Source organism: Jaculus jaculus, chromosome 4, assembly GCF_020740685.1.
Source record: "Jaculus jaculus isolate mJacJac1 chromosome 4, mJacJac1.mat.Y.cur, whole genome shotgun sequence".
NCBI lineage: Eukaryota > Metazoa > Chordata > Mammalia > Rodentia > Dipodidae > Jaculus > Jaculus jaculus.
In genome coordinates, this window is record NC_059105.1 from 156554077 (window position 1) to 156567476 (window position 13400).

General features: G+C 39.8%; 1 protein-coding gene across 2 annotated transcripts in view; it reads left to right on the forward strand.

Moving 5' to 3' along the window:
- Znf148 (zinc finger protein 148) overlaps positions 1-13400 on the forward strand; it is a 153300-nt gene that overhangs the window by 88873 nt on the left and 51027 nt on the right. For both annotated transcript variants that reach the window (XM_045146744.1, XM_045146743.1), the window contains exon 5: positions 1356-1481. In XM_045146744.1, coding sequence (XP_045002679.1) covers positions 1356-1481 — 126 coding nt within the window. The remainder of the gene's footprint in view (positions 1-1355; positions 1482-13400) is intronic.

The window sequence follows — 13400 nt, forward strand, 5'->3', positions numbered from 1 at the left end:
TCGTACATGAACATTTCTCAGTCTTGAAGGAATTATGGTTTCATCCATCCTGGTGTTACAGGTTTCCTGGCACTGTGATAAACTAGTGCATGAGAGGGGACATACTGATGACAGAAGCATATGGGTGGAAAGGGCCAGGTACTTAAGCCTGAAGTAGAAGCACTGTTATAGAGCAGAATAAAGGGTCCATAATCTGGAGACAGGCAATTAAGTAAATTCTGCAGTTATCTTTTTAAAATTTTTTTTAAAGATTAAAAAATTATTTATTACTTATTCACTATTACTATTTATTTGTTATTTACTAGAGAAAGAGAGAATGGGTATACCAGGGCCTCTAGTCACTGCAAACCAACTCCAGACACATGTGCCACCTTGTGTATCTGGCTTATGTGGATACTGGGGAACCAAACCTGGGTCCTTTAGCTTTGCCAGCAAGCACCTTAACTGCTATGCCATCTCTCCAGTCCTCATCTTTATTTATTTTTATTTTTTGTTTTTTTTTTTGGGGGGTGTTGAGGTAGGGTCTCACTGTAGCCCAGGCTGACCTGGAATTCACTAAGGAGTCTCAGGGTGGCCTCGCACTCAAAGCAATCCTCCTACCTCTGCCTCTCGAGTGCTGGGATTTAAAAGGTGTGTGCCACCACACCCGGCTTTCTTTCTTTCTTTTAAATAGCTCTATGAGCATGAACTACTAAAAATGAATGAATTCTAGTGGAAGAGATCTAGTGTCAGGTAGCTGCATAGGAGCCATTTCTCCATAACCTCTTTGGTTGTATTATTTTTGGAAGTGTTGACCCAAGTGACTTCATTTTTAAAAAAAAAATTAAATTTTAAATTTTTTTAAATTTAAATTTAATTGTGAGGGTTTTGTTGTGTAGCCCAGGCTGACTGTGAACTCATGATTCTCCTGCTTCAGCCATCCATGTACTGGGAGTAACAGCATGTGCCATCATGCTGTTTCAATGCTGACAGTTTCCTCCCCTGTCTCAATGACTTTCTCTGAAGACATGGTTAATTAACAATCTTGTGGTTTGGTTTTCATTGTCCTTCATCACTGGGATGAAATTTACCTGGTTGATCTGATCCCATGTAGAGGAAGAAGTGACAGATGACAAGGATGACCGGTAAACCATTTTTGGTCAAATTCATGCAACTAGAAGTATAGAATGGATGGCTCTCAGGCTGAGCCTCAGTGGAGTCCATTCCCAAGTTTAATCCTCACTGTCCTGTGGATGATGTGCTAGAAATCCCCCCCAAGTGTCCTTCAAACTATTTTGTTAGATGTTGTTCTTATGCAGACTGCACACTGAGCTTCTTGTGTATTTCTAAAATCAGCTTTGTTCTTTTTTAAACAGATAAGTGTAAAGCAGGAAATTACTTTTACTGATGTATCTGAGCAACTGATGAGAGACAAAAAACAAATCAGAGAGCCAGTAGACTTACAGAAAAAGAAGAAGCGGAAGCAACGTTCTCCTGCAAAAGTAAGAGAATATATTTAAGGTGGCGGTCACTAACCTTTCAGTCTCAGACTACTGGTTTACCTTACAGGCAGAAGCCTGCTTGGATCTTAAGGTAGATGTAAAGGTCCCTTGAGGGTTAGTAGAGTTGGTATGTTATACCAGCGTCTACCAGGAGGGATGTACATTGCTCACCTGCGTGAAGGTGGACCATGGTTTTCAGTTTTTCTACATTTTTTAATCATATCCCTCTTTTTTCTAAAAATGAACTTTTATTATCTCATGTCTCTCCTGTTTCTAAAAACTAACAGAATATGCAGAACCCTTGCTTACCATTTATATTTTAATGTTTTTGTTAAGATTTCATAAAAATCTTATTAGTTATTCATCTGGAAAGTGTTTTGGGGCACCTTTAGTAGAATGGAAGCTCCACGAGGGCAGGGACTTCATTTTGCTCACAGCTGTATCCTAAGAACCTACAGAAGGAAGCACAATAAGCTCTTAATAAATACTTTGTGGTTGAAGACTGGGTTAGCAAATAAACAGATACTATTAGGAATTGTCTGGGTTTTATCTTTAGGGCAGTGGTACTTGATGATCTGCAGTGTTGTGTTCCTTGTCATTCAATGAAATCAGGGCACTGTATTGCACCTTTAGTTATTTCTCACCTTCTCACTGCTCCCTCTTTTTGCTGTAAGGTCTTATGTGCCCCATGCAGACCTTAAACTTGTGTACCTGAGGATGACGTTGAACTGTTGGTTCTTCTGCCTTTACCTGCAGGCGCTGGGCTTCAGGGGCGGGCCACCATAGCTGGCTGCGGGGATTGAATGCAGGCTTCCTGCACTTACGAAACCCAGCTAGAACCTCGCATCTCTCCCCATTTTAAGATCATACTATTATTTACTTATTTGGTTTTTGTGAGGTAGGGTCTCACTGTAGCCCAGGCTGGTCTGGAACTTGCTCTGTAGTTACAGGCTGGCTTTGAACTCACAGTGATCCTCCTACCTCTGTCTCCTGAGTGCTGGGATTAAAGGCATTACCACCTGCCCAGTTTAAAGATTATATTATAGCATGATCCTTTTTGTTGTGTGTGTGTTTTTTTTTTTTTTTTTTTTTTTTTTTTTGAGATCAGGTTGTTTTGTGATGTAGCCTAGGCTGGCTTCAAATTTGGAATGTTGCCTTCACCTCCTGAGAGTTAGGATTTCAGGTGTGAGACATCATGCCAATTAAATAACATGATCTTTTCAGTGGCTACTCTTTTTTGTATGTTTGATTTGAAATCACCACCATCACCATTGTTGTCCTGGGTACTTGTGGGCTGTGCATGCTGAGGCTGCCTTGGGCTGTGGCAGCCTGTACTGCCTTGCAAAAGCTGACTGCTGAAAGCTTGGCACACTGAACCTGTTACAGAAACGATTGGTACTTGTGACAGCTTATTGTGGTAAGAGCATTGACACCATGGAAATCAGGAAATGCTTCTCAGTCCTCACGTTCATTTACCAGCTTGTCACTGCTATGGAGATGGAGAAGTGTGCCTCTTACTAAGTTTTGAAAAATGTAGGGGCAAAATAGTTCATGGTTTTTGCAGATAACTACTTTGATTTTCTGCCTTGTTCCCTTTCTGCCTTTTTTTTTTCTTTCAATTTTTTGGACATATGTACACATAATTTCCTGATTTTTAACCTTTAAAGTGTGTTTAAGTGGTTTTTTTGTTTGTTTGTTTTTGTTTTTTGAGGTAGGGTCTCACTCTAGCTCAGGCTGACCTGGAATTCACTCTGCATTCTCAAGGTGGCCTTGAACTCACAGTGATTCTCCTACCTCTGTCTCCCCAGTGCTGGGATTAAAGGCATGCACCACCACGCCCGGCTTTGTTTAGGTGGTTTTTAATACTTAAATTTAAGTTTTTGTTTGTTTTTGCAGTGCTAGGATCAAACACAGGTCCTTTCACAGGTTAGGCAACCACTGTGCCACTGAGCTGTATCTGTAGCTCAGTAAAGTTTTTGTAAATGTGTTGTTTGTTGTTGTTTTGAGGCAGATTCTCATTTTCATCCATGCTGGCCTGGAACTTACTGTGTAGCCCTGACCTCGAGCTCACTATAGTCTTCCTACATCTGCCTCCCAAGTTCTGGGTGATTCTTACTGGCTATACAATATAGTATTTAAAAACTATTATGTTGTATTTAATAATTGCTATGCTGACCATTACTATTTGTTGGAAAGTTGTAACCCCTTAGTTTCCACTTTAAATCATGCCATGTATTTGTCATTGTGTATTATTTAATCGGGGGGTGTGAACTTAAAAAAAGGTTTCCTTTTTTAAAAAATACTATTTATTTATTTATTTATTTGACAGAGAAAGAGGGAGAGAGAGAATGGGCATGCCAGGGCCTTTAAAAGTAACTGCAAATGAACTCCAGATGCGTGCACCTCCTTGTGCACCTGGCTAATGTGAGTCCTAGGGAATCAAACCTGGGTCCTTTGGCTTTGAAGGCAAATGCCTTAACTACTGAGCCATCCCTCCAGCCCCCCAAAAGGTTTCTTAATATGGTCCTTCTTCCAGAAGTATTGTCCAAATTCTTTTTTTTTTCTTTTTTTCAAAATTATTTATTTATTTGAGAGTGACAGACACAGAGAGAAAGGCAGATAAAGGGAGAGAGAGAGAGAATGGGCGCACCAGGGCCTCCAGCCCCTGCAAACGAACTCCAGACGCGTGCGCCCCCTTGTGCATCTGGCTAACGTGCGACCTGGAGAACCGAGCCTCGAACCGGGGTCCTTAGGCTTCACAGGCAAGCGCTTTAACCGCTAAGCCATCTCTCCAGCCCTTGTCCAAATTCTTACCTGAGTGGACTTAGTTGTTGTTCCTGCACTCTCACCTACCTCGAGAATCAGACTTTGCTGTTTTATAGTTTCTTAGAGTTTCATTATATTTGATTTTTTTCACAAATATACTTATTAATTTGCAAATGTATATGTGCATATTTGTTCATTTGTGTGTGTGTGTAGGTCAGAAGATAGCTTCAGGTATCGTTCTCAGGTGTGCTGTCCATTTCTTATCCCAAGCTCTCTAGCTCTGGGATTACCACACCTGCATTTTTACATGGGTACTGGGAGTTGACCTCAGGTACTCATACTTGTGAGCGTTCACTTCAGCCCTATAGTAGCAATTTGAATTTTTATAGTTTCTGGCCATATGACATTTGTATTGGCATTTCGTATTTTATGCTTTATGAAATCCTCTCTTATTCTTGCTCCCCTTTTCTGTTCTTTTTGGAGTCTTAAAGCTTTTCTCAGTGACTTATATATTTTTTTTTTCAAAAAAATTTTTTAACAACTTCCACGATTATAAAAAATATCCCATTGGTAATGCCCTCCCTCCCCCCACTTTCCTCTTTGAAACTACATTCTCCATCATATCCCCTCCCCATCTCAATCAGTCTCTCTTTTGTTTTGATGTCATGATTTTTCCTCCTCTTATGATGGTCTTGTGTAGGTAGTGTCAGGCACTGTGAGGTCATGGATATCCAGACCATTTTGTGTCTGGAGGAGCATGTTGTAAGGAGTCCTACCCTTCCTTTGGCTCTTACATTCTTTCCGCTGCCACTTCCACAATAGACCCTGAGCCTTGGAAGGTATGATAGAGATATGGCAGTACTGAGCACTCCTGTCACTTCTTTCCAGCACCATGATGCCTTCTGGGTCATCCCAAGGTCACTGCCATCTGAAAAGAGAAGATTCTTTACTAAAAGTGAGAGTTGAATTAATATGAGTATGAACATTAAGAGAAGTGCTTACTGGGCAGTTTGATAAGCATAGTATATACATTTAGCCAGACAGCAGCAGATGTTACACCCCCAGGACTCATGACTACCCCTGTTCTAAGTTTTCAGTATCATGGATGTATTCCTTCCCTTGGATCTGGCCTCCAGTCCAATTAGAGGGCAGTTGGTTTCCACTATGGGAGATGTGCCACTATTGCACTCATTGGCTCATTTGGCCTGGCTGGCCAAATATAAGGCTTGCAGTGTGCACTGTTGGGTATCTTCACTGGTGATTTCTCTCTCTCCCATTGAACTGCGTGCAGAATGGCTTCTTCCAGCTTTCTTTCAGCTGGTCTACATGGAGGAAGTTATCAGCTCAGCTCCACCAGTATTTCTCAGTGACCATGTTTTTCTGGTACTGATCTTTCTGACTAAACCCCAGATTATTTCCTGCTAGTGTGGTATTACTTGAATCTTTATTTGGTGATATGTTGTAGGCTGTGGTCCTGGGGTTTAAACCTAGTACTTGCCTGTGCTAGGTAAGCCAAACACCTACCATTGAGCTGCATCTCCAGCCCTACTCAGGGAAGGTGTTTGTAAATACGAATCAGACATTTGGAGTAATAGCTGTTTTGCTTGTATGATTGATATAAATTCATAGTTAGTTACTACTTTACAATATTTCTAAAGCTATTGTTATGGCATTTTATGTAATAATGTACTAGTCAAGTGAAGGACTTGATCTACTCTAACATGGGGGTTGTTGAGTGAGGATATACATATACATTTTTATAAACATTTTAGTATAGTCTTACAGAAATTCTTAGAAAGATGAAGTGACATGAAGTAATACATAACAGACAGGTATGAGAATAACAAAAACAAATTTTAAAATATTTTAATATATTTATTTGTAAGCACAGAGAGAATAGGTATGCTAGGGCCTCCAGCTACTGCAAGTAAACTTCAGATGCATATACCACTTTGTGCATTTGGCTTTGTAGGCAAGCAAATTAACAGCTGAGCCATCTCTCCAGCCTTAAAATTTATTGTGTAATGTATGTGTGTGTGTGCGTGCACTTGTTCATATGTATGAGTGTGAGTGCATGGGTGCATTTATTTGCAAGCAGAGAGAGGGAGAATATAAGGGCAGGACCTCTTGCCACTGCAGATGAACTCTAGACACCTATGCCACTTTGTGCATTTGGCTTTATGTGGGTACTGGGGAAATCGAACCTGAACTGGCAGGCTTTGCATGCAAGTGCCTTTAACTGCTGAGCCATCTCTCCAGCCCAGAAGGTAACTTTTAAAAGGGTTGGGGGCTGGAGAGATGGCTTAGGGGTTAAGGCACTTGCCTGTAAAGCCCAAAGGACACAGGTTCAATTCCCCAGGATCCACATAAGCCAAATGCAATAGGGAACACATTCACTTGGAGTTAGTTTGCAGTGGCTAGAGGCCCTAGCATGCCCATTCTCTCTCTTTGCCTATTTCTCTCTCTCTTAAATAAATAAAAATAAAATAAAATATTAAGCTGGGTGTGGTGGCATATGCCTTTAATCCCAGCACTCAGGAGGCAGAGGTAGGAGGATCACCATGAGTTTGAGGCCATCCTGAGACCACATAGTGAATTCCAGGTCAGCCTGGATTAAAGTGAGACCCTATCTCGAAAAACCAAAAAAAGAAAAAAAGAATAATTAAAGGGTTGGTCCTGTCTACCTCATTTGAGGGAGGGTTTCTTGCTCTAGATTCTAGATTCTCATTCAGTTTTTTTTTTTTTTTTAAATTGGGCTTGGCAGGCAGAGTTTCTGGAAATTATCCTGTCTCTGCTTCCCATTTCAGAGTCAGCATTAGCTTCAGCGTAATGTGGATTATAAAAGCCTACCACAGCTTTCAGCTTTTTTTTTTTTTTTTTTGAGGCAAGATTTTATGATAACCCAGGCTGACCTGGAACTTACTCTGAAGGCCCAAGCTGTCCTCGAACTCATAATGACTCTCCTACCTCAGCCTTCTGAGTGCTTGGACTAAAAGGTGGTACCACCACACTTGGTTTCTGAGGATCACACTCGAATATTCTGGGTTCTGAGGATCAAACTCGAGTATTCCAGCAGTGAGCACTTTATCACACTGAGCTATATCTTCACCAAACAATAATTTAAAAATTGTTTTCATATATTATGTGTCACAGGACAAAAAATAGGTGTGGCTGTTTTTAACATTGTTCTATGGTTTTCAGATGAATATTTTTGTGTGTATGTGTGTTGTCAGGACTTTGAGGCATAAGCAGTCACTTCACATATTCATTAATGTAACTTACTCTTGCCATTTTCTATGAAGAGAAAGAAGGTTTTGTTTGTTTATAAAGTACTTTGTTGCTTTTTTGAAATTCCTTACAATATCTACATTTTTCCACATCTTGGCCTATTGTAAGTGTAGCATATATGAAGAAAATGTAAGATGGGGGAAATGCTTCGGAAGGAGAAGTGACTGAAAGCAATACAAAGAAGACAGGGTGTGAGAAGTAGAACTGATCCTTCAAGGGCTACTCTCTGCAAGCACCATTTCCTAGTCTTCACTTTATCAATATAAATTATGTCAGTGTTTAGTATGTGTTAGCACGGTGTCAGATAGAGATCTGTATAGGAAATAGCACCAAATGTGTGATAAGATTTTAATAAGAATAGTTGAGCTTGGATATATCTAGACGAATGCAGCTCCCTTCAAGGTAGCTTTTTAAAAATATTTTATTATCAATGTGAGGTCAAGGACAGCCTGAGACTACATAATGAATTTCAGGTCAGCCTGGGCTAGAGTGAGGCCCTACCACTTAAATGAATAAAAAATTATCCATTTAAAGGGCTGGAGAGATATTAAAAAATTTTATTATTTATTTGAGAAAAACAGAGATTATCAGATAAAGAGCCAGATGGAGAGAGAACTGGTGCTCAGGGCTTCTAACCAGTGCAAATGAACTCTAGATGCATTTGCCACGTTGTGCATCCAGTTTTACGTAAGTACTGGAGAATCAAACCTGGTCCTTTGGCTTTGCCTGCACTTGTTGTAGCCAGTCAGCCATCTCCAGCTTTCAAGATAACTTTTGTGGTGAGAAATACTATATTGTAATGCCCCCCTTAAATATTACAGGTTTCAAGGAGTAGGAAAGTTCCATACTTTGTCCTTTGGGAAGCCTAATCATCTTAAACTATGTGTAATGCTTGGGTAATTGATTAGGGAATATTGTCTAGGTTAAGGAATTCATTACATTGTTAAATAAGCTATTTTATGAAACTAGAAAGACGCTGTTTTAAGCATAGTAGAAACTTGCCCCTTTTAAATATGAAATTGTTGTGTTGGATGATGGTGTTCGGAGCTGCTGGGGATTGAAACCAAGTTTTCACGCATGCTAGATGAGTGCTTTATTGTTGAATGATGCATGCCCTTAACAAATTTTCTTCTATTTGAAGCTTTATGTTGTCTTTTTGTTTTATCTACAGTACATTTGAGTATAAACCATTTTCTCATGTCTTGGTGCCAATGTTATAAACACTTTAAAAATACATTTTATTTATTTATTTGAGAGAGAGAAAGAGAGACGGAGAGAATGGGCAAGCCAGGGCCTCCAGTCACTGTAGATGAACTCCAGATGCATGTATCCCCTTGAGCATCTGCCTTATGTGGGACCTATAGAATAAAACCGAGATCCTTTGGCTTTGCAGGCAAGCACCTTAACTGCTAAGCCATCTCTCTAGCCCATAAACTTTTTTTTTTTTTTTAATGTGAGAGTGAGAGACAGAATGGGCATACCATGTCCTCCAGCCACTGCAATTAAACTCCAGATGTGTGTACCCCCTTGTGTGCATGGGCAGCCTTGCATGCTTGCATCACTGTGTGTGTGGTTTATGTGGAATCTGGAGATTCAAACATGAGTTCTTAGGCTTTGCAGTTAAGTGCCGTAACTGCTAAGCCATCTTTCCAGCCCTTAGACATTTTTTTTAATCATATGTGTTGGAACCCATTGAAAGGACCAAAGTTTTAGACTGTTACTGCTCACCATGAAAACTCTTTTTTCTTTTTTTGTTTTCTGAGGTAGTGTCTCACTTTAGTCCAGGCTGACCTGGAATTCACTCTGTAGTCTCAGGGTGGCCTTGAACTCACGGCGACCCTCCTACCTCTGCCTCCCCAGTGCTGGGATTAAAGGCGTGCGCCACCACGCCCGGCCTACACCATGAAAACTCTTTGGTGCTAGTGTTTGCAGTACTTTTGATTGCTTATAATTGCTGAATGGCCTAATTCCTTAAGTACATGTTACTTATTTTTCTGTTGCTTTATCTTTGGGCTATTCAGCACCAGTTTCCTTTGTTGCTGCTTTTTTTGGGGTGTGTGTGAGTGTGATGTGTATGGTTGTACATGTGTGAGTGCACACGTGTGTGGAAGCCAGAGGTTAGCATTAGGTGTTTAACTCAGTCACCGTCCTTTTTATTTTCTGAAGCAGAGTCTCTGCTTGAACCTAGAATTCGTCAATATGCCTAGTCTAGCCAGCAGCTTGCCCAGTGGCTCCTGCCTCCACTTCCTGAGCACTGGAATTACAGGCAGTTCTCTAACTCAAGTGGGTGATGGGGATCTGAACTGAGCTGCTCATGCTTGCCGCACGTGAATGAATTTACTTTCTGACAGCCATCACCCAGCCCCTCCTTGTTAAATCTGCTCTTGTTTTATATTAGGAACCCAGGTTCCTAATACAAAAATAAAGATGATAACATGAAAATAAAAGAAACTGATTAAGAGGGGGAGGGGATATGATGGAGAGTACAGTTGTGAAGGGGAAGTGAGGGGAGGAATTATAGTTTTTGTCTATAGTTCTGAAAGTTGTCAATTAAAACAAGAAAGTGGGGCTGGAGAGATGGCTTAGCAGTTAAGCACTTGCCTGTGCAGCCTAAGGACACACACATCTGGAGTTCGTTTGCAGTGGTTGGAGGCCCTGGTGTGCCCATTCTTTCTCTCTATCTGTTGCTCTCAAATAAATAAACAAAAAAAAATTAAAAAAAGAAAAGAAAATAGTACCTTCTAATTACATAAGTCAATATCAAAGACAAGTGTAACAACTCACTGGGCACATCAAGTTGTCTGGTCACTGCAAACGAATTCCAGATGCACCACCATGTACATATGGATTACATGGGTTCTGCGGAGTCAAACCTGGGTCTTTAGGCTGCATAGGCAAGCTCCTTAACCGCTAAGCCATCTCTCCAGATCAAAAGATTTTTTTTTTAAAGAAACAAAAATGTATTATGCATATGTCATTTTTAAAAGTTATTATTTTTTTTGTTGTTGTTGTTTTTGGTTTTTCGAGGTAGGGTTTCACTCTAGCCCAGGCTGACCTTATTTGGCAAAGGGTTGAGGGGAGAGGCAGATGTATAGGGAGAATGGTTGCATCAGGGCCTTTAACCACTGCAAACCAACTTCAGACACATGTGCCACCTTGTACATCTGGCTTATGTGGGTACTGGGAAATTGAACATGGGTCCTTAAATTTTGTAGGCAAGCATCTTAACCATTGCAAAAGAACTCCAAATGCATGTGCGCTACTTTGTGCATCTGGCTTTATTTGGGTACTGGGGAATTGAACCTGGGTTTTTAGACTTTGCAGATAAGCACCTTAACCACTGAACCATCTCTCTAACCCCTAAATTATTTATTTATTTATTTATTCATTCATTTGAGGTAGGGTCCACTCTAGCCCACGCTGACCTGGAATTCACTATGTAATCTCAGGGTGGCCTCTAACTCATGGATTAAAGGTGTGTACCACCACGCCCCACTAAATTGTTCATTTTTGTTTATATGTTTATGAGTATGGTTGTACTCTATGTCATGCTTTTCCAACTCCTGTGATACTTTCTTAAGATATTCATTCATTCATTTATTCATTCATTTGATTGGGGTGGGGATTGGCTATGGGCATGCCAGGGCCTCTTGCAACTGCAGACAAACTCCAGATGCATGTGCCACTTTATGCGTCTGGCTTTATGTGGGTACTAGGGAATGGGACCCAGGCTGCCATGCTTTGCAAGGAAGTGTCTTTAACAACTGAACCATCACTCCAGTCCCTGTGACGCTTTCTTATACACGTTAGTTCTTTTATTTCCTTGTATGTGTGTATGGTGTATGTTCCTTGTTGAGGAAGGATCACTTGTTCTCTGAAACTCTAAAGCTAGCTGCCTATGAGCTTCTGGCTATTAACTATAAGTGGGACAGACAGTCAAAGATGCTGCGTGGCAGGCATCTTAGGAATTAAAAATTGGAATTACATGTTTTTCTACTGCAGTGGTGTTCATATATTGAGGTGGGGAGAAAGCAAAACAAAAATATCTGTTAGTACTAGTAGCAGGTAAGACTGCTCATCTCTAGGGCAAGCATACTCAATTGGTGGATCGCAATGTAAATAATCTAGAAAGGATGTGAACAAGAAGAGAAGCCATATCTATGCCGAGGCAGAAAACGACTGCTGTTCTCATGTGCTCCCCTACCCTGGACTTTGTTCTTTTTGCTTGCAAACTTCTTTATAGTACCAATTCAGTAATGTGGAGATTGAGATCTTGAAAAACACTATTTTTATAGCAAAGACTTTTTTTTTTTTAAAAGAACGAAGTGGTAAATTTTCAGGGATGTTTGATAAGATAGTAGGTAGCCATATTGCTAGGTATGTATCGAATCCCCATTACAGGCTCCTGTTTTAGACACTGGGGCTATAGCAGTAAACAAAATAGATTATAAGTTGGAAAAGCCATTGGTGCTTGAGGCAGGACAGAAATTCCTCTGTGTTCTTCAGAGATATTTGTTACACTAGTCTAACAAAAGGAAAATAAGATAAAATTAAAAATGTCCAAGCATTTGATGTTTCTGACCTTGAACTTATAAATACACTTTTCCAGTGTGTTTATCTACAAGGCAGTAGTATCTTTTTCATCCATAAAATTCCACCTTGAATTAAGACCTGAATCTGCCATGAAGACAGCATGACTTCCATTGCCAGAGAACAGTGACCCAGAACTCCTTAACTATCCCTAAAAGGGCTTTTACAGTCAAGGATTGCATCCATTTCACAGTAAGCGACTTAGATCAGAATTGTGCCTTCCAATCTTTCCTTTCCATTTTTATGCCACAGGAAGCCATTGAACTGCCGTATTTGTTTGCACTTAGATTGTGCTTATCATCAGTAAGTGAAAGAAAAGAAAAACTTGGTACTATCTTTTTAGTTATATTTTATGTATTTTGTATTAGGCACATTTTGAGTCATTTTTAAATTTTGTGTGTTTTCTCTTTGTATAGCATTAACTTGCATATTATTATTTGACTTGGAATTGAAAAAAAACTTGACTAGAGATAAGACATTATATTCTTAACGATTGTTCAAGAAGCTGTGACACTCTCTTCTATTCTCTTCTATGTCTTGGGTGCTGAACTAGAAGGAAGCATTGTGGACCACATTGGCAATTTGCCCAGAACCCAAATGCCCTGTACAATTTGCATAATAATTACCGTTGATTTGCATAGACTATAGACTGAAATATTTTCCTTAAAGCAGAAACTTTCCTTGGGCTGGAGAGATGGCTCACTAGTTAAGACACTTTCCTGCAAACCTAAGGACCTGGGTTCAATTCCCCAGGACCTACGTAAAGCTAGTTGCACAAAGTGGCACATGTTTCTGGAGTTCTTTTGTAGTGGCTAGAAACCCTTTTGTGCCCATTCTCATATATTCTGTTTCCTTCTTCTCTTGTATCTTTCCTTGTACATAAATAAATAAATAATAGGGCTGGAGAGAAGGTGTTTGCCTGTAAAGCCAAAGGACCCAGATTCGATTCCTCAGGACCCATGTAAGCCAGATGCACAAGGGGGCACATACGTCTGGAGTTTGCTTGCAATGGCTGGGGGCCCTAGGGTGCCCATTCTCTCCTATATATATAATTAAAATATATATATATAAATATATATATATTTTATATATAAATATAAATATAAATATTTATATATAAATATTTAATATAAATATATTTATATATATAAATATAAATATATATATTATTTTATATATATATATATATAAAATAATATAATTAAAAAATATTCTTAGTCGGGCTGGAGAGATGGCTTAGTGGTTAAGCGCTTGCCTGTGAAGCCTAAGGACCCC